This window comes from Branchiostoma floridae, chromosome 1 (assembly GCF_000003815.2).
Source record: "Branchiostoma floridae strain S238N-H82 chromosome 1, Bfl_VNyyK, whole genome shotgun sequence".
Lineage (NCBI taxonomy): Eukaryota > Metazoa > Chordata > Leptocardii > Amphioxiformes > Branchiostomatidae > Branchiostoma > Branchiostoma floridae.
The window spans coordinates 1,663,260-1,684,424 of NC_049979.1; the positions used below are offsets into that span (position 1 = coordinate 1,663,260).

Sequence of the window (21,165 nt, forward strand, 5' to 3'; positions counted from 1 at the left end):
CCAGGGTATGAACAGACTGACCAGACAGACGAAAATAAATCCTCGAACAAGGTTCAATCGTATCTTCCGGGTCTGGCAGGACTGAGTTGTTAAACTAAAATAAGAATAGGCTCGATGGCTGATTGCATAGCTTGAAGAAAACAAACGCTCCTACAGTACCTGCACCTGCTTGATAATTATTAAATCGTTTGCCCTACTTGAATAAAAAAAGTTCACTGCAATAATAAATGTACCCACATCACAAGGAGATTATACTTTTTTAAACTTACACCTAGTTATCGTACTGAAAATTGTTAATGACATTACATGAAGTCATTCAACAATTTTCAGTCATGATGAAAATTTTCTGAATGGAAGGTGTGATTATTGTCATTTTCTGAAAAATAGAAGCAAGCTCTGTCTTTACCTGGAATCAATTCACAATACCAGTCCACTTTGGGGGATAATGTACTGTTAAGAGGATGTTCCATTTTTGCGCAGGGGTGATTTGGAACAGTCCAATGTTGCGTGGGAAGGGGTATGGCTGAAATATGCTGTATTTGCTCTTAAGCAAATGTCGGCCTTTCTAGTCTAAGAAATATCATAGTATTACAGAAATCACGCTTAATGATAATATTAACTTTTTTTCACATCTTGTGTGTTTTGTAATTTTCGTTCCCCAAACCACCCAGCCAGGCACCGGTATGGAAATATGATCCCCGCTTTGGCAACTACATTGGTTAGTGGGTCCCTGAAAAAATATGTCTTCTGACACGTAATATATCTACAAAATGTACATCTGACATTGAGTGGAAGACTTTCTACTCCAATGGCTTGGCTGAGAGTCTATCACAGTTTCTTGTCTTCACTGTTTTTTCTGCTTGACCTGTTTGATACCCTTCCAGTAGTAGAACTTGTCGAAGATGGAGACGTACTTCTTGCAGAAAAGGTTCCTGACCCCCTGGTTCTCCTTAAGACAGCGCGTCAAGGGCGTGTCGTTCTCTGTCACTAGGGAGAGGTCGAATCTGGGGAAGGGTCTGGGGAATAAAGATGAACATAGAACATCAGCACGGCACAAAATACCTTTTTTCTGCATATCCGCATCGGTGCAGGTAACATTGGAAATCACTTGCATCAGACAACATTTACCTGCACCACTCAGAATTTAGGAAGCATTGTTCGTACTAAAATCTGTTCAGAAACCAATGCCATTATTACTTTTAAACTACAGTACATAGGTCCGTAACAGTAACAGTCAATGCAGGTAGTAAAAATAAAAAATACATAGTACATAAATATATAAACCCAGTACATGGACCAGTGTAGGTTAGGTTGAGGTAGACACCAGAAATACCTGCACAGCTCCAATTTGTATAGCATCTTGATAAACTAAACTGAGCCACTGAACTTACGCTGCAGGGTTTGCAATGTTTCTTGGTGAAGTTCTCAATAAAAAAGACAACAGCAGAGGAGGCTATGGCTGTTTTTGGACATCTAAACGGAGCCACCAAACTTGCGCTGCAGGGTTGGCAATGTTTCTTGGTGAAGTTCTCAATAAAAAAGAAAGCAGCAGAGGAGGCTATGGCTGTTTTTGGACTGTCTAAACTGAGCCACTAAACTTACGCTGCACAGTTTGCAATGTTTCTTGGTGAAGTTCTCAATAGAAAAGACAACAGCAGAGAAGGCTATGGCTGTTCTGAGACATCTGAACTGAGCCACCAAACTTACGCTGCAGGGTTCGCAATGTTCTTGGTGAAGTTCTCAATAGAAAAGACAGCAGCAGAGGAGGCTATGGCTGTTTTTTGGACATCTAAACTGAGCCACCAAACTTACGCTGCAGGGTTGGCAATGTTCTTGGTGAAGTTCTTGGTAGAGAAAAAAGCAACAGCAAAGTCACCATGGTTTTGGCTTGTATTTAGGCCTTTTTGATAAACTAAACTGAGCCACCAAACTTACGATGCAGGGTTGGCGATGTTCTTGGTGAAGTTCTCAATAAAAAAGACAACAGCAGAGGAGGCTATGGCTGTTCTGAGACAGAAAGAAGGCAGAAAGAAAGCAAGGTCAGTTTTGGCTTGTTTTGGGGCCTTCTTCTCAGGCTCTCTAGTATGTCTAGTATCATGAGCCACCAAACTTACGCTGCAGGGTTGGCGATGTTCTTGGTGAAGTTCTCTGTTGAGAAGGCGGCCGCGGCAGGGTGCGTGCTGGTCTGCCCCAGGATGACCGTGTTGGCCAGGTCCAGACTCTGCTCCCAGGACAGCTGCAGGTCCGAGCACATGTTCAGGAAGATGTAGACCGCCAGCTCCGCCCACTTCTCACCCGTACGGATCAGACACTCTGGTGGAGAAAAAATGACAATGACAATGAAGTTTATTGCATATTCATGCCCCCTTGGAGCTTAAATGCAGTAAGTCGCATACAAGGAGACTGATAGGTAAGCTATTCTATATTCTACTTATGTCTATATTTCTGTATATTTCTATATGCTTCTTCCCTCTTAAAACATGTAAAGACAAACTTACAGAGTTCTTCTATAAGGTTGTAGTTAGCTGATGAAAAAGGGAAATCTTTGATGTTTAACATTACAGATTCATAATCTGTCCTTAGAGTTGGGGTGACCCGGTTCTTTAAGCTAGCCACAACAGCCTGTGAAACTGGTGTGGCTCTACCAGCCATGCAGATACAGATACATAAAGTATATGGAAAGGTGGGATCCTTCGCCTTCCACTGTCTAAGCAAAAGGAGTCAAACCCGATAAGTCAGAATTTAGAGTCAGGTTTTGAACTACCGGGTAGAGTAAACATGCTAAGAGCGACAAACCTGTATTTATTATTCATGCCAAGGACGTTATATTAAATGATAGCATCCTTGGCTTGAGGCACAGGAACGTACCATCTGGTTGCGGAGGGAGGGGGCAGGTGAGGCTGGCAACCCGGCTGTCCTCCAGGCAGGAGCACACGTCCTTCGACACGTCCCAGCTGGCCTGGCCGTCGTCTCTCCAGCTCAACTCAGGCTTCAGCACGTTGGAAAATCTGAGCAGGAGATTTGAGGGAAAAAAGGTCAATCCTTTGGCCAGTAACATGAGAGATCGATCCATGACATAGATATGACGAGTGTCATGGGTTCTTCAACGTGCTCTCAAGCCTCGAACAGAAAACCGGTGTCTTAATGTTCCCTCTACAGGAACCGAGTCTGTAACCTCACCCTCACCCACCTGAACATCTCAGGATACAAAAATTCTTTATACTGGACAAACCAGGTGTTTATTGCCTACGACTCACTAAATTGTCGGCTGGGAATAAACACTTGGTTGTGTACAATGACATGCCAAAAAGCAGTTACTCAGACAACTGGATATGATTTTGGAAACGGTCAGACGTTTCAGCTAACGACTCCGCTATCTTCCATCAGTGACACTGACAAAAGATAACTGAGATTATCTAAAACATCTGACCGTTTCCAAAATCATATCCAGTTGTTTAAGTAATTTGTATTTGGTGTAGGTTACTACCTGGATGTCTATCCTTCATCAATGTGTGTGTGTGTGCAAAGATCTTTAACTTTTTATCCTGTGACTTACCAAATGAGGAAACTATTCCCCCACCTGAATATCTGTTTGAAGCGCGGGAGGGGCACCCCGATCACGAAGCTGTACACGGTGCAGTGGGCAGCGATGCGACCTTTTATGTCCTCCGCAACAACGTTCAGCTGTGAGGGCAGACAGCAGAGGAACAGCACGTCGCAGGAGGCCGCCACCCGCCGGTTGTCATAGAGACAGGTCACGCCCTGCTCCTCGAGTTTCACTGGTGGGGAGAGAATGTTTCCATCGTCAGACAACTGAAGGAGGTTGAAAACAAAATATCTCTAGTAGCAGGCGGGAAAGAGGAGGAGTGCGCGAAGTTCAAACGTGTCTACAGTGTCATATTAGGCCGATCAATGTAGAAATTGACGTAAATCAACTTTTTAATGAGTAAACTGCTGGAAAATAATGAATTTCAGATCTTCTGATGCTTTTCTTTAACGTAGGTACGCGACCATTTTTCCATGATAGTTTTTGACTACAGTCTATGGCACTACCACAAACTTAAAACCACCGCAAACACTCCATTTTAGATACCGCTAAAGTAAATCCCCGCGAACTTAAATGCATAATTCCATACCGAGTATTTCTGGTCTCCTGGTGGAGATGACCATCTCGTGTGGCTCCACGTCTCCGTAGGTCAGCAGGGCCTGCGCCAGCTGACCGCCCAGCCGCCCCCCGCCGATGATCCCCACACGGACGGGGTTCCTGGGCGGGGCCTGATGCAACAGGCGCGAACTCCTACTGTGCCGGCTCACCGGCGTCTGCAGTTCCACCACAAGCTGCCTGGGGGAGCAAATATCTGTCAGTTTTGATAGTATCAGATACTTTTGATAGTGGCCAATAATATTGTTTCAAAAAATGCTGTGACAACATACCAATGTTTGTAGTTCCACCACCTGCTGCTAGGGGGAGATAGTCTGTTACTGTTAGTTTTTAGTCTCAAAAACTGCCAACTGTTCAAACATTTGTATCTTGTTACTAATATAAGCTTTCCACTGCTGTAGGGATGTGGGTTTACCGGTTTTTACATTAAAGATAACATTAAAAAGTTCCCTAAATTCTGAATGTTGTAATTGTACTAGTAGAAAGTTATTTGCGAATAATTCAAGTCAAAAAATGCATCCCCTTGCAGTTAAACATCTACACATAAAAGACAATTTGATTGAATGGCAGTTAGTGCTATCTATCATATCAATGGAAACTGTATATCTACAATTTAATTGGGATTTCGATGTCGCAAAACGTAAACCGTTAACGGCGCCCGTTATACCGTTAGTAGTACGTTAGTTAGTACCTTGCTTCGTTCAGGATGGCCACCAGATACGCGGCCTGCGCGCACGCGCACACCGTCAGGGCGTGTGAGCGGGCCCTCAGCACGAGCAGAGGTTTCTCGCCGTCTGTCAGCGCGCTCTCGAACTGCAGGGACGGCAGGTTGTTGGTGATATCCGCCACGGTAGGGATCAGGCCAGCAAAAATACTCTCCTGGGCCGCCATTTTGAAACGGTTGTCATGGCAGCTGACCCTTGACCTGCCGTTCTATGATGGACTAGTCCAAACACTGTTAGAAAGGGGAGTGACATAAAAATCTTTATTTTCCTAATTCACACTTACAAGGTAGTTACTTATAAATATACACCGAAATTGAAATATACATCATTCATATAGAGGAATAATATGCTTAGACATTTCATCATCTGATCAAGGTATCTTATATATACCCCCTAACCATATACGTTTTTGGAACCGCCCTCGTACACAGAGCCTTGGGGGTACCCGGTTAGGAGCTGACAGGTGAACAGGTGCTGCGGAACTTTTATCAAAATGATCTCCAAGGACAAATGCAAAGGGTTATTTCTCATCATGTAGCTCAGCAACATCTAGATCTTTGTTTAAAGCACAACTAGACTAACACTGTGCTGATTATGTGCTGATAAACTGATAAGAGGTTAACGTTAACGTAAAACCTTGAAACATGACGGCACGTCACAACGGTGCGCTTTTGAAAACCAAGAGTTAAAAATAAAGAATCTGACTGTGCATCCTGTAACCAACAACATTATGCTGTAAAAGGCACAATTTCAGAAAAATTATCCTTGAGCGTCAACTGATAAAACTCATAATTCTTTGGTGGGAACCATATCAGGCCCTTCTACTCTCCAAGCAGAGGTTCGGCCCGGCTGTTTTTGACGTGTTTGATGCGTTTTTGTCGGGCTTTGTCTTTGGTACCGTTTCTTTCATCACAACGGTACGTGAGATAAACTGTACGAAATAAGAGCCTCACAAAATGGCCTCTAAAAAACGTTAAAAACGGAGCCGAACCTCTGCTTTGAGAGTATAGTGGGCTACCGGATTTAAGAGTCGGACCACAAGAAACCGAATGCAACCAGAAGAAAAGCAGCTAGACTCGTAGACCTTGCAAAAGAGGCAAGAGTAGGAGCCAATACTGTAAATGCAGAAATGTTCGCGGTGGATTAGTTTTCGCGGTGACCACTTCACCGCGAAGTTAAATTCACCGCGAACATTTTTCTATCTTTGTATTAGACTGCAGTCTATGGTGTTACCACGAACTTAAATCCACCGCAAAAAGTCCTTTTACCCGCTACCGCGAAATTTAATCCCCGCGAACTTAAATGCATTCACAGGTCAGTAATATAAAGCTGTAAAAACAAGTCACTGGTTATTTTTGCTCTGCCATAAAAAAGACAAAGGAGAGTTGCGCGCTGCTGTACTTTATTTCAGTAGACCATAAACTCGAGGCTGCAACCGTCAAATGCTTTATTTGTATGGTCATTAAGTCAAGGCTGCGATTCTTTCATTTCTGGAGTCGTTTGAAAATGACGTAATGCTTCTCCGATATCTAAACGCAGTTGTTCCTTCTCAGTGTCATCATCACGTGCCACGGCAACTTTACCATATCAAATCGTGTTTCATTTTCCACGGCCATTCATTGCGGTAGCATTACGTTGGTAGTCCTATATATCTACTAGCTGACCGAAATAGCATATCCAGAATGGAAATATCACATGTGCTATTATTAATCCTTGGCGCTCTATGACATTTGCGAGTATGGGCAGTGTTGGGACAAAAATGGGCATGTCATGCAGCTTGGGTCATGTCACTCGGAGCCGATGTCAATGACTCAGAGTGACCTCCCTTCAAGGATATGTATGAGTCACACCGAGTGGAAACTGAAAACCAGTCCAGGACCGGATCACTTCCTGACTCTGGGAGGTCAACAAAGTTGTGTTCATGTCCTGTGCGGTTTTGCTCCTAATTTAGTCGCGAACTTGTAGCGCACAGAGCACAGCGCAATCCCAAAAGAATGCGTCACAGGTCGGCCTGTTGACATAGAAGGTTTTGTTTTGGTGGGTTGTAGGAATTTAGGATCATAATTTGGTCACAAGATTAGAAAATTCTCAACTTCGCAGCTTACTTAAAAAGGGCATCGGCGGCCCGTTAGATGTTACGCTGAAGCGGAAATAATAGTTCTCTGAGTAATTAACAATGGCATTACACGCTGAAACATAATCTTCGAGCATATAAAACGGTAACATATTCTAGGAGTCTGATTTTCTAAAAGCTCACACATGCCCCAGTATAGTAACTGCTTTGACAAAAATAAGGGTGATACATTTGAAAAGAATTTTGCGGAGCCCCCGTAATATTATGGGAGTTGCCGTTTTGTTTTCCTTTTCAGAAAGTAACTCAACGATGATTGACTGACCGTGCTTCGTAGTTCTTAGAAACCGAAAGAACTTCCATTCTCCATGATGACTTTTCTTTACTTAAACGGACACGGATCTGGAAATATTAAATAAACATGGCCATTTTTTTCAACGGTCTTCGGAATCAAAATTAAAGGAAAATCTCACCAAGCGTTTTTTTAAAATTCAATTATACAACTTGTCTTTTGACAATTGGAAAAGTGGGTTCTTGATTTAGTAGTTCAACAATATGCATTGGACTAAAAAGTTTGGTATTATTTGAACATCCGATGATGATGCATCAATGTTTGAATTTCTCGGGTATTTTGGCCACTGAGTGATACTGACAGGTACGAGACAAATGTACAGGTCGGAGCGGAAGGAGGTTCGAATTCTATCAGGCTCTTCGCGTAACAGTGCCTCTTATTATGAGTTTACAATGATATCTAGTACGTTCTGTAGTATTATCATTATAGTGAATGGGATCAGGATTTCTTGCATATTTTCTGTTTAATACCTTACAGTTAGTGAAAAGTTCTCGGACTGCGCTCTAGAATAGTTATGTATACTGGTATGACTATGATCATGCAAGGGCAAAACTAGCTTTCTGTCATCTTGATGAAAAAGATATATACAGTGACATGTCATAACTGGAATGTGGAACAGCTGATCGTCAATGGGCCGGTCCAAACCGGAGGAGCTGTTGACGTCACCGTCTCATGAGACGATGTCGTCTGCAGACTTGTCAATCAAACAATCTCCTGGTACAAGCGCGAACTTGTGTCATGTGGTCAGAGCGGAGCATTACTCAGTGTTTGAAGACTCCGTCACACGCGTTAGTCACGAACATGTCTACAGACACATCCTCCGTGCTGATACATATCGGTCTTCTTCTTGGATGTCCATCTCAGAACGGTGGTCAATGGCGTAAAGGCACCTAAAATACTGCTGCACAGAGTCACTGTCAATGGACTGGCCAAATTTGAACACGATGGGCCATGGTCAGTACCTCTAGAGATACATTTATCCATATACATAAGTAAACATTGAACAGAACAGGTAAGTTTAGTCACCAAGATTTACAATTCATTGGTTGTTCTTTTAAATTGTACTTTTGTTATGGGTTTGAAAAAAAAAAAAAACAGCGCTTATTGCTCAGTTGGCTTTGAGCGGCCTATAGTATAAACTGTTCCCGCTATGCTATCACGAGGGAGTCCTTCGGCATCAAAGAAGCCAATGACAAAACAGTTTTGAGTTGCTGTTTTAGTTATATCCTTCAATGGAATTTTTTATTCCCGCCTTTGCATCATTGCAGGCAATCAAATAAAAAGTCGTTTCAATCGGTGAGTCATGTGTTGAGGAGGCTGGTCAATGATCTCAAGTTAGTCATGTGACTTTTGCTAATGAACAGTCAGGGTCACATTGTAGCTGCATTGCCTGCACCCTCACACTCAGGGTTGACATCGCGGCAAAGCCTAACGATGAGACAAGTCATCAGGGTCTACCTAGGCAGCTTTGGGCTGGTAGCGGCAGAACCTACACGGAAAAAGAAACTGCAAGAAGCTATGGATGGATTGTTATGATATTTGGCTTGGCGGTTAGAACTTGACCAGACTTTGGGCCCTTAAAGGGGCATTCCACTCACAAGGGAGTGTTATTTTCCAATTGATAATGTATCAATGAATACATGATCAGCCGACTTTGGGTGGAATTCCACTTGTGGCGAATTACGCAACGTGTGTTTGTAAAACAATATGACAGTCACTAAACCCATGCAAACCCTACCCATGTATTCCCTATGTGTGTAGACACTTCCTTTATCGTGAATATTTTCCGCATAAATGAGGGGCGCTTAGCAAACCAAGAAGGTCAATTGTTCACAAGATATCAAAAAACACATAACAAGACGTGTTTTTCTTAGCGCCCCTGAAATAAACTTTGTAACCTAATTTAAGTCAGGCGTTGTCGGGTACATTATATTAAGCCATAGGCTGAGATTGATTTAATCAAATTAGAGGGTACTTGGGGAGTTTTGTAGAAGACTGAATGCTTTTTGATGCGCGTGGGGCTAATGGGTAGCCTGAGTATCATCCGTATTCTACCGGGGCTCCTTACACTCGCTACCCTAAAAAATACTTTTTAGGAAAGTGAGTGTAAGGAACCCCGGTAGAAATAGGATGGTACCCAGGCTAGCTAATGGGTACTCTATCGTATAATGTTACGTATCATACATTTGTCACTTCCTACAATTAATATCTATCGGAAAATATCAGTCCCGTCTGGAGTGGAATCCCCCTTTAAGCTTGTTAATAAGTTGTTGCCTATGTTTGATTGATATCGATATCGAAGATTGTTGCCTTATACCTGGGGGTTTCTCGACCCCAGGGTACATTGAAAAACTCCAGTACAGGCGATATGCCCACCTCGATAAGTAATGCAAACAATAGATCTTCTAGTCTGACTTTTATATTTCTCAAGTTCGCTCTCCTCGTGAAAAAATATGAAGCTTCCGAAAATTATTTCATCAGGTTGGTAGGTCATAGGTTCCAGTTAGAAGCTCTGAGGAAGATGCCTGGCAAGACATCGAAACGTCAGTTAAGGTGAGATTAACTAGTTGTGTAAAAGAAAACTCTTAACGTTATATCCTAAAATAGAGGAAGACCTTTATTGCGCGACAATTGTAACAGGTACAATGTATGGCAATCTGAATATACATGGTAGTTGAACTATATACTATTGCAAAGCTTTAGAATAAGTCATAACAAACGGCATTGCGTCATAACCTGGTCATACCGTTGTAATGTTACAACAGCCTATAGGCTATACGCAGCCCAGACAGACGACACATTAATGATAATGCGCACCGACCCATAAAGTGATAAACGTGACGTCACCGTGTTTCTGTACGCGCGCGCCGAACCGAGACGGCATTACCTGCCCCACGGCACGTACATCTGCAGATGACGGAATGATCATCTCGCAAGGTCTCCACTTGGCTATATCGTGCATCGTGATGTAGATTCGTGTGCGCGTGCCAACTTCTGTGGTTCATTGTTTGTAATTTATGTGTGTTATTATGGCATGATGATATAGTTAAGATCATGATATCCATCTGCCTTTGCCATGTCGAATTTATATCAGTGTTTTGATGTGTGCATGCTAGACGTGATATCAGCGATACTTGTACGTAATACCAGTGTATGTGAAATCGATATAGAATTTGAAATTAAAGAGTACTGTAACAATAACTCAAAACTTTCAAAAGGAAAATGATTTTTGTGCCCAATATCACAATCTTTCTCAGTAATCTGACATTTTTCTCCCATTTCAATTTGTGGTTCGTTCGCAATCACAGTTACGTCATCAGGTTTCCGCAAGTGCTCCCTAGGTAGTGACCGGCTATTATCATGCAACGGACTGATAGAAAATTCACAATTTCGTTTTTCATTTTCAATTTATGGTTCGTCGTTTCTTTTATCAAAACTCACGATCCGTCGAGTACAGCTTGTCGGGATAGGGGTTGGCTTCGGTGGTGCTGGCGGGAAATTACGTCACCAAGTTAAATGTAACTCTGAACGTAGTAGTGAATGTACAACTGACTACAACGTGGAAATAGACATGTTCTCATGCCACGGAGAAACCATTAGTGGCACATTCCCAAGGTCACACATATGTGGTAGAGTGATGTCTTTGACCGGCCAGAGAAATCAAGCACCGCCAAGTGGCTTCGGTTATATCCCTTTATAGTCAACTACCAAAACTACATAGCTATTTGTCTCATATAATACACGCATATGAAATATGTAACCCACATATACTATATGTAACCCACATCCACACGTGTAACGTTACTAATATGCAACCCACTAATAATAGCTAGGTAGCCGATTTGTCTTCTGAAAACTATACTCAGTAGAGCATTTCAAATTTCGCGGCATTCAAAGAAGAATCAGACGAAGAAGTCGAGGACGAGGTAAATTATATAAGAAGTCCCAACGTATCGTAGTAGCAGTTTCTTCGCGGTCATCTGCTAAGAAGTGAAACCTGTACGCAGTATATATTATATGTATATATAATCAACTTTCCGTATCTTTGTTCTGACTTTTTGCTTCCGCTCCGGAATCATCTAGATCATTCTCTGGCTTGAATGAATGTATATAGCATTAACATTACACATTTAACTCAATTTCCGTTGTGTTTCCTTTTTCCAAGTTACTTCTGGAAACTTCGACTTTCGTCTTCTTCTGGGGATATAGTAAACCCTTACCAGTGTGCCAAGCAAGGTTAAATGACGTGGAAGTTGGCAAGATGGTGTTTACTCGAACCCATTTCCTCTTTGTATTTCCTACACATGCGAGGTCGTCATTTCGTTTCTTTGCAATTGACCCAAATGATAATGGACTCTGCAATTGACCGAAGGACGTGTATTTGGCTTTATAATAATCAAACGGATATCAAAGTGATAAAATTGAATGAAATCCTGAAATCTTGTAACAGAAATACAATGTAACGTTAAGCGCCTCATGTTTTCATTTGCATCACGTATTTCACAACTAATTACATATCGTGTGTTTTTCCTCAAATGTTCCAGGGCTCTTAGCTCTCTGTTATTCATTAACTTTGCGTTTATTTCCGCACGTAGTACTATATCATTTAGGATGACAACAACATCCGAGCTTGCGCAAACTAGCGCCCGCGAGGACAAACCAGTTTTTACGCTACCTCCCACAATGCCCTGCGTCACACGAAAATAGATGAATGATCTCATCCTCCCATATATGGTCATTGATTTACATAAGAATGCCCAAATATGGCGGGTATGAGTCATACTTTCCTCAGCAGCATAAATAGTGGTAAGCGGAGACGGTTCACCTGGTGTCACTTTACGGCGTCTGTGGAGTACGATTCAGGGGTCAAAACTGCCTTACGAAAGGACTTTAGGACCAGAGCTGAAGCTTTAAACTACCAAGAAGACTACAGTACATTCCAAAGGACCGCTCCACGCACTTGGAACCGAGACTCCGACGTTTTCGCGAGCATAGCAACCCCAACAGCCCTGAAGGAACAGTTTCGGGCTGGAGTAAATTGTTGTCAAAGCTTTGAAAAGGCCAAAGGTTTCCTGAACCTCTTCTGGGACGCTTTTTTATCGTTCGGAGTTTCAGCAGCCCTCGTTTGTTGCGGGTAGGAGGAAAGTTTTACACACATTCTCTGTGCAGTAAGTTGGTCTTCCCGACCACCCCGACTTTTTAATGTCTGGAGGGTTGGTCCTGTTCCCTGCCGCAGAGTTAGGACGTCTTCAGCGCTGTGGTGGTGACACTTTGCGGCGGTGCTCGAGAGAAGTTCCGAACAGTCTCAACATGGCGGCCAGCAACCTCGCCCGCGCCGCCTCCAACCCAAACTTGCTGGACTCCGTCAGGACCATCGGCCCAGAGGAACTCGCAGAGAGGCTGGCGGGCATGCAGAAGCAGCCGATAATGCTAGACTGTAGGTCCTTCATAGACTATAATCTGAACCACATAAATGGCGCTCTGAATGTCAGTTGTTCGGACAGGTTTAGCAAGAAGAGACTCCAACAGGGCAAGGCGTCGCTAGCCGACCTGGTGCCCAACAAGGAGGGCAGGGACATACTCATGAACAGGCTGTCCAGAGAAATTATTGTTTACGATGAAAGTACGAGCGAACCAGAACAGATCCAGCCGTCACAGCCGCTACACGTCGTGTTGGACTCTCTCTTCAAAGAGGGGAGGCAGGCCGCCATTCTGAAGGGTGAGTCACGATTGGTTGATCATCAACTTCCTTGGAAGTATGTCTCATCACCCGAACAATTGTTGGTCATCACAGAAAAGTCATTTAGCCATTGTTTACAATTGTTTGTTTGTTTGTCCAGATTGTATAATCATAGCAAACCATGGTGTCTAAAATTGGATCTTAGGTAGCATATCTTTGTTTGACTGACCAAAGCATATATAAGTTGCTAAATCATCCAAAGGATAGGAAAAGTCAACATTGTCATGAGTCTAAACTGAGTCATGAATCATGACACTGGACAAATCTTGGTGATGATTTGAAATTGTAGTATCATCTGATCACTGTCCATCCCCTTTTTTGCAACCAAAGATTGTACACAACTCTACTCTTCTCTATTCTCCTTCTTTCAAAGTTTCATAACTGCTGAGCCCCTGTAACATGGATTACTAGCAGTGCGTACTCTACTCTATATCTACTCTACTTTTAAAGTTTTGCAATTTGTTGGGATTTAGTTTAACACCAATCTTTGGGAATAAAGTTTAGGTATTGTCCCTGTCTGCAGTGTGTCACACTTTTGGGTCTCCCAACTTGTACTTTGCTCAACTACAACATTGAGATTCAGAGATAGAGACTCAGAGAGACTCTTTGTAACATATTGTTGACCTGGTAGAAGTCAATGATTTATTTCATGTGCAAATTTACACCTAGCTATAGGTAGTACAAAATAAACATGCAGCAATTATAACATCAGTAACAACTGCATGTAGTACTACTAGTAGTTGCCAACTCTGACCAGAAATACAGAGCAAGGTGGTACTGTAGTACACCACAGTAGGTCTGAGGTGTATGAAAGTTAGCACAAAACAAGAAAATTTTGATGAATTTAGGCAAAATTATAGAAATTTGAAAATTGTCTGTGTAGTGCTGACGAGATACATAGCATTGAGTGAAAGCCCTGAGGAGGCCGAGTCCTGAGATGTTGGGAGAAAACTCCAGAGCCTAGCGTAACGCTGTAGTAAAGCAGGAGGTATTATGTTCTTCCCCTCCGTGTCCGCATGAGTGGGTTTACACCATTACATCATCACGGAACACCTGCCTCCCTCATCCCGGAAGATTTCCTCAAACCAGGCAGCTCATCAGCTGATCACAACAAGCCTGCACCCACTCGCATCTCCATCACATTAGAGTTATTACAGTCAGAGGGGATGGTATTATATAGATTAGAGTAGGCCAGTCACATGTATTGTACATGGGAGTCAGTGTGCTGCATTTTGATGGATATGTTTCACAAGTGTGGTTTTTGGTACAGCTAGGAGGCAGGTATCTGAGAGATAACAGTCTCATTAGAATTATACTATATATAGTCATGCCATGTCCAAAGCTCAGAGGAGTTGGTAGCTGTAATTGCATTGGAGCTTTAACTAGCTTGCCTATCGCTTGCATTCTGAGTGTGCTGCATTCTGATGAATTCATTTACAAGTATGGCTTTTTTTTATTAACAAGGTGTCACCAAAACAGTCAAATTAAAATCATGACAGTGTCAAGTCCAAATCTCAGAGACGATGGTAGCAGTGCTAATGTGTTGGAACTGCCTATCAGTTAGTATCACATGAACTGTGAGTGCCCACATCGTGATGGATGTGGTACAAGGGGAATTTTGATAAAGCTAAGGGGCAGCCACCTCGCTAAAACAGTTAAGGACCAGAAGACAATAACGATGACCACAACATGAATAATGAAGGCAGCCCCGTGAGGAGGCAGAAGTGAATTCTAGTTCTACAGCCAATCGGTGGTGCTTGTGTGTACCGCAGGGCGATAAGTATGTCCAATTGCTGGGTGGAAACATCAGCGGGTTGTGTGTGATCCACTTATTGCATCTCCCACCGCTCGTCAGAGGAGGCGGCAATCAGTTATGCGTGCGGCGCTCCGTGGGTGAAGGTGGCGGGGTTTGGATGGAGACACGTATCTACCGAACGTGCCGAATCAATATCCTCGGGGCACGGCATTGATGAGTAAATCTTTGCGGATGTACGGCCGGGCTGTCTCCGGAGAGGTGATGAAAGTTGGCTGCTGAGCGTCGAGTGTGCGTGGCCGTCCGCCTCCCCCCCTCCCAGGGATCGTGTGATGTTCTGCTTCTGCCAGCAGGAGTGTAAAAATGAGGACGGACGTAAGTTGTCTGCAGTACTGTCAGTATTGTGATGTACATGGCGTCCTCTCCCTAGAATTTGTTACAGTACATGTTAAACGTGTTGCCATTATCCCCAATAGTTTGGCTATTTGTTGGTCGTTAGGGAAGTTGCCGGACATATGTTATACCTGGATGTGTGTCCGTGGATGGGGGTTTCGAGGTCGGTTTGTGCTTGCAGGGAGAGACTGTGTGTGGACTATGATTATGCCATGGGCGCATGAGGTAATTGTTATGGTGGCAGGGTGTCAATAGACCGGTTCTGCTGGGTCTGTTTTCATTGTCGGCCAGTGTTTAGCAGTGCAGAGAGGTGACGTCATGTTTGTCCTGCCAATTCATGATTACCCCCGGCGAGATTAGAAGGTTATGTTTTCGCCAGCCGCCTGGGTATTAGACTGCTTCTATGTTTAGATGTTGTTAATGGATTGTCATGATTGGTTTGTGCTTGTAAGATGAAGATGGTGATGAAGATGAAGTGAGCAATTTTTGCAGCGCCTTTACGAAGGAGAGAGATGACGAAATCAGACCCTGGAGATATTTACAAAGCCAATAAAGGTTATGGTGAGAAATTTGCAGTGGTAGATTATTACTTATGTTATGGTGAGAATACAAACATGGTTGCTGCATTAGTTTGTAGGGCATCAGGTTGGTCAGGCCAATCCAATGGAATTCTTTGTTATCCATCAAATCCTAGTTTATAAATTTTTGTTGTTGTTTATGTTGTTACATGCTACATGGGTGTTAACTTTAGTTTATGTTCCACAAGAAGTGTAGATTTTTATCCAGTTCCCTCTGTTTCATTCTGCTCTGGAACAACAGAACATACGTTTGTCTTCTTTCTTTACAGGCAGTATCCTAACAGACATAGTATTAGTAGGAGTCAGCATGTGTTAATGGTTGCTACATCTCTTTGCAACACGTATGAATATAATGCCTGTAGTTTTGTAGGAATATATAAAATTGTGGGGGGATTTTTCCTAGTTCCTGCTGTCCAATCCATTCTTCTTCAGACACACACAGGGAGCGTATGTTTATGTCTTCTCCCATCCCGGGCAGCGCCCTAACAGCAGTGCAGCGGCTTACCCAGTCAGACAGCATGTGCTGTAGTCATCCATCACGACAGTGCCGCATGTTTTATCTCTGCAGAGCACACGCTCGCCGGGCGGCCCCCGGATCCGACCGGTCCAATAACTCTGTATCGTCTCTTACAGGTGGGCTCAAGGTAGAGCACACACTCGCCGGGCAGCCCCCAGATCCGACCAATAACTGCTCTTTCTACCGTCACGAAAGAAAAGAGCTGTTTGAAGAGCCCACCAAGTTCCACCCAAACTTCTTTACATTCACTGACAAAAAACAATTTCTCCTTCTAACATCAGAAAACCCACACATGATAAATAGGAAAGGTGGGATCATTTGTCTTCCACTATCTTCGAAAAAGGAGTCGAACCCAATAACCCAGGATCTAGTGTTAGCTTTTACTAGTTTTAGACTAGAGTAGACACTTGTGATATTGTTTTTACACTGTTCGAATCTCTCATGTTACCTGCAATTAGCCTATGGGCAGGAATTTGCAATAAACTTTACAATAACTCCGTGTCGTCTCTTACAGGTGGGCTCAAGGAGTTCAAGGAGCAGCACGAGAGCCTCTGCGCCAACAGTCTCAGGAAAGTCAGCAGCGCGTTCGGAGGCGTGCCCGTCGGGGAGGAGTGCGAAACGCCGGACATTGATTCCGAACCCCCCTCGCTCGTGCTGCCCTTCATGTATCTCGGAAACGAGCGGGACGCGGCGGATATCAGGACGCTCTTGAGACTGAACATCGGGTACATCCTGAACGTGACGTCGCACATTCCTCTGCATCATGAAGGATTCTGTGGGATTAAGTACAAGAGGCTGCCGGCAACCGACAGCCAGCACCAGAACTTGCTACAGTACTTCGAGGAAGCTTTTGAATTCATTGGTATGTATAATATATATCCAGCAAACTATTAGTGAAGGAACATAGCAGCATAGAAAAATCAGAAACTGTAAAGGTATCTGTACATTACTACATGTATCATGGGGAGAGGGGGAGAGAGATAAAAATTGAGAGAGGTTTGAGAGAGAATAAGAAAGATACAGATAAAATCTGGTCTGTATGGACAGAGGATCCCCATAGACAGAAATCCTGATGTTTGTGTCAGTGGGAAAAATTATCTAAGGGATCACTAAATGGTGGTCACGATGGCCAGGTGGTCTGTATGTAAGGTGGTGACTAGTACAGGTTTGACTGTAGTTAAATTTCTCTTCCAGCTGTTTCACATTCAAAGAACAGTCGAATGATACTGTAATTTATATTTGCAGACTATTGTGGCGTGTTCTATCTGGACGTGCCTTTTGAGTTAGTAATATGTGACATTTGCTGACATTTTGCCAACCGTTCCTGCCATTGTTGATGTTTTGTCATGCAGATGAGGCCAGGTCAAGTGGGAGAAACCTGCTGATCCACTGCCAGGCGGGCGTCTCTCGCTCGGCAACCATCGCCATCGGTTACATCATGAAGCACACGCGCATGACCATGATGGACGCGTACAAGTTCGTCAAGAACAAGAGGACGGTCATCTCCCCGAACTTGAACTTCATGGGACAGCTGGTCGAGTATGAGACGGCCTTGAACATCGGGCTCACGCCCAGGGTGCTCTACCCGAGGCTACGCGGCTTGGAAACGAGCGTGTGAGACCACAAACATTTTTTGTTCCGAGACTCGCCAAGGTCTGGACCTTTCCTTGACTCTGTCCATCCATCTTATCGCCGACAGGGGGACAACAGGAGACCCCACCCCTCAGGGTCGGACCAAGGGGCTCCCCAGAAGAATAGACTTTTCTTTTTTCTTTGTGTTGTTTTGAGTTTCAAGGCCGTCTCATTCAGAGGTTGTCAGGCTCCTGCTGAAATTACAGTGCGGTGAGGTCAGTCCATTCCTTTCATGCTGAGGGTCCTTCTGGAGTAAACATCTGTGCCTCCTACTAGAAGGAGCAGGGCTTGAGATACTTCTTCCTGCATGCCTGCACCCGGTGTAGGTAATATAAAAATTTTATCTGCAGGGCAAGAAGATTTGTGGAAGTTTATATCAAACTGGAAACTGCACATGAACCATTTCAAATTTTTTGTTTGTTTGGTACTTCCCCTGTAAAATCTGCATGCATTCAGTACACATATCCAGGTCTTAAACCAGTGCAGGTAGACATCATATTCGGAAACACCTGCACAACTCCAATGCTACCTACACTGCGCCCGTATGTACCCAGTACATGGCCCAGTGCAGGTTAGCTGCAGGTAGACACCAGAAATACCTGCACAGCTCCAATTTTACCTGCACTGACCTGTATGAAATGCAGGGGGTATTTCGAGCCCTGAGGAGGAAGTGTTCAGTTCCAGGCACTACAATGTTGACATGATGTCATAGTCTGTGGCCAGTCCGTTCTCTTTGTGTTGTTTTGAGTATCTGTAAACAAACAGTTTCTCATTGTTGTAAGCCGGTTCATGTTCCCTCCTGGTACTAGTACCTAGTTCGTGGACTGTATATATTTTTGTATACTTGTATGAACTTGCTGTCAACTGTGCAGACGGTAACAGAATGTGTATTTTGTATTGTTTTCTCTTGTTACAACTCTGTCAGCATTGCTGGTGCCATGTCCCCTACTGCAGCAGGGAAGTGATACATCTGGCCAGGTGTGGGACATTCTTGTCGGATGAGCAAAGCTTTTAAAGGAAACCAAATCTGGGTCTCCTACATGCTCTTTCAGGGCTCAAAATACCTGTCTAGAATCTGCAATTAGCAAAGAAAATTTCAAAATTATGTAAAGAGATAAGCAACTTGCAGTTTTTCATACTGAAAAAATAAAATTCTTTTAAGGTATGTACCAGGAATCAAAAAGCTTGTATTTCTTAGTTTAGTAGAATATGATTTGATGAGAGATGAATTAATTCTTATGAGTTACACAGCTTTGTATATTGATAGTTTTCTTTAGGATTCATCTGCATATTTGATATTTGCAGAGATTATTTTTTTGTTTTTGTTTAAAAACGGCAGATAAAATTTCTGACAACTCTTGCAGCTTACCTGGAAAAACAGTACTTCGAGCCCTGACTTATTTTTGTTGTTCTGTACCTGTACTGTGCTCCTATCTCTCCTCAGTCTGACCAAACCTGTACCTGTCCCAGGCTGTTTGTTTTCCCACCTTAGTTAATATTCAACCCTCCTACATGGCCTTGTTGCTGAGATGTTCGAATGTCATGTGGAAATTTGCCAAAGACCAAATCTTAAAGGGGCCATTTTGTAAATATTGTTATAACCAGAGCGGGGATTTCAAACGCCTTCAGAAGAGTAGTAGTCCCTGCTCCCCTTTGACTGTCAGATTTTCAGAATAAAGGTTCTTTGTAATTTCCAGTCATGGCTGTTAGTCTCATTTCTGTATGTTTATCAATGTCATTATCGTAGATGCAAAAGTGGAAATCTATTACTGTTAACTACATATTTTTTTTCCATCCTTTTAATGTTACATGCAAGGTCCTAAATTTAGTCCTTGTAAATTGGTAACTTGAATGTGTAGTATGCCTAACACTTTCCAATAGTGGTTCTTGTCTCATTTCCTTGTATTGACCATTGACATTGTTGAAGCAAACTGTATTAAAATTTAGCTGCCAATTTCTAGTGCTGCAAAGTCCTACCAAAATGAATGCTCGTATCACCAGGGTTGGACAAGTCCACTAGCCCTATTGTCCAGGGCAATTAAAAGTGCTGTTCAGGCAAGTGCATGACCTACCCCACTTGCCCAATCTTTTTACAGTCATGACATCAAACAATGGTCAACATAGAAAAATAGATGCAATCGTAAGAATTCCTTTACTGGAAGTGGAAATGCATATAAAAGTGACATTTGAATTTTGGGCAAGTGAAAAATTGGTTCGGGCAAGTGCCTGTCTGATAGGACAAGTGAGTTTTAGAAAACTTGTCCAACCCTGATCACCAACTTAGAGCACTGAAAACAAGAAGTCTTCCTCATGCTCATTATTTGCTTGAACCTTTTTGTATTTGTCTATTGAGGAGCTCAATGTGGCCCACAGGCCACTTTTCATTGAGGTCATGAGGGAAGAGGTAATGATGGGACAAAGCGTAACAAAGATTCAGATTACATGATCCATTAATGCAAGGTATGTCTCTTTGATATTCCCCCCACAGTAATAGGTGGTGGTCTGTTCCAAGTGACGCAATGTTTCCCTCAATTCCCCTGGTTAGGCTTAGGTCACATTTCCAAAGCGGGCCTGGCCAGGATGTTTTAAGAAACGAAAAATGAAACCGTATACCTAGAAATATACACAGATCATTCTCATGATTCTTATTTTTTTCATTTTGTGTATTTTTATGTCTTTTATATCATTCTTTTTGCTGCCCAGCCGGGCCCCGCTTTGGAAATGTGACCTAAGCTTAACATCTCATCCAAGAGGACGGTTATGACTGCTATACTATGGAGGGACAGTGGGTAGGATGGGTGATGTATACCCCATGGTATGTGGTGGTCAGTGTTGGGTGGGTTATGTATGCAGGCTGGTATGTGGTATACTATGGGTGATAGTGGGTAGGATGGGTTATGTATGCAGGCTGGTATGTGGTGGTCAGTGTTGGGTGGGTTATGTATGTGGTATACTATGGAGGGACAGTGGGTAGGATGGGTTATGTATACCCCATGGTATGTGGTGGTCAGTGTTGGGTGGGTTATGTATGCAGCCTGGTATGTCGTATTCAAAGCAGGGGCAGTTGGTAGGATGTATGCAGGCTGGTATGTAGTATACTATGGAGGGACAGTGGGTAGGATGGGTTATGTATGCAGGCTGGTATGTGACGTAATGCACAGTTATGTGCAGGGCCCGCGTCGGGCATGTGTGAAACCCACAGGAATGGCTGGCAGTTGATCCCACTTGACTGTTAGGAGAAA

The 21,165-nt window shown here is 43.2% G+C and overlaps 2 protein-coding genes across 2 annotated transcripts; one reads left to right on the forward strand and one right to left on the reverse strand.

The window, feature by feature from the left end:
* Positions 1 to 617: 617 nt before the first annotated feature.
* Positions 618 to 5,090, reverse strand: LOC118429607 (NADP-dependent oxidoreductase domain-containing protein 1-like). Its single transcript, XM_035840148.1, has 6 exons — positions 4,854 to 5,090; positions 4,137 to 4,342; positions 3,581 to 3,779; positions 2,869 to 3,008; positions 2,115 to 2,313; positions 618 to 1,016 (listed from the first exon to the last, which is right to left on the reverse strand). Exons 1-6 carry the CDS (start codon positions 5,051 to 5,053, stop codon positions 845 to 847), a joined length of 1,116 nt encoding a protein of 371 aa, XP_035696041.1. The 5' UTR covers positions 5,054 to 5,090; the 3' UTR covers positions 618 to 844.
* Positions 5,091 to 12,087: 6,997 nt separating this feature from the next.
* On the forward strand, positions 12,088 to 19,619 carry LOC118415214 (dual specificity protein phosphatase 10-like). Its single transcript, XM_035819616.1, has 3 exons — positions 12,088 to 13,029; positions 16,806 to 17,153; positions 17,644 to 19,619. The coding sequence occupies exons 1-3, from the start codon at positions 12,513 to 12,515 to the stop codon at positions 17,907 to 17,909; spliced, it is 1,131 nt and encodes a 376-aa protein (XP_035675509.1). The 5' UTR covers positions 12,088 to 12,512; the 3' UTR covers positions 17,910 to 19,619.
* Positions 19,620 to 21,165: the final 1,546 nt, after the last annotated feature.

Coding starts and splice junctions, on each gene's coding strand:
- LOC118415214 (XM_035819616.1), top strand. CDS start 12,513: ATGTCTGGAGGGTTGGTCCTGTTCCCTGCCGCAGAGTTAGGACGTCTT. Junction 13,030..16,805: donor GCAGGCCGCCATTCTGAAGG/GTGAGTCACGAT, acceptor CGTCTCTTACAG/GTGGGCTCAAGGAGTTCAAG. Junction 17,154..17,643: donor GGAAGCTTTTGAATTCATTG/GTATGTATAATA, acceptor TTTGTCATGCAG/ATGAGGCCAGGTCAAGTGGG.
- LOC118429607 (XM_035840148.1), bottom strand. CDS start 5,053: ATGGCGGCCCAGGAGAGTATTTTTGCTGGCCTGATCCCTACCGTGGCG. Junction 4,343..4,853: donor GCCATCCTGAACGAAGCAAG/GTACTAACTAAC, acceptor TTGCTCCCCCAG/GCAGCTTGTGGTGGAACTGC. Junction 3,780..4,136: donor CAGGAGACCAGAAATACTCG/GTATGGAATTAT, acceptor TCTCCCCACCAG/TGAAACTCGAGGAGCAGGGC.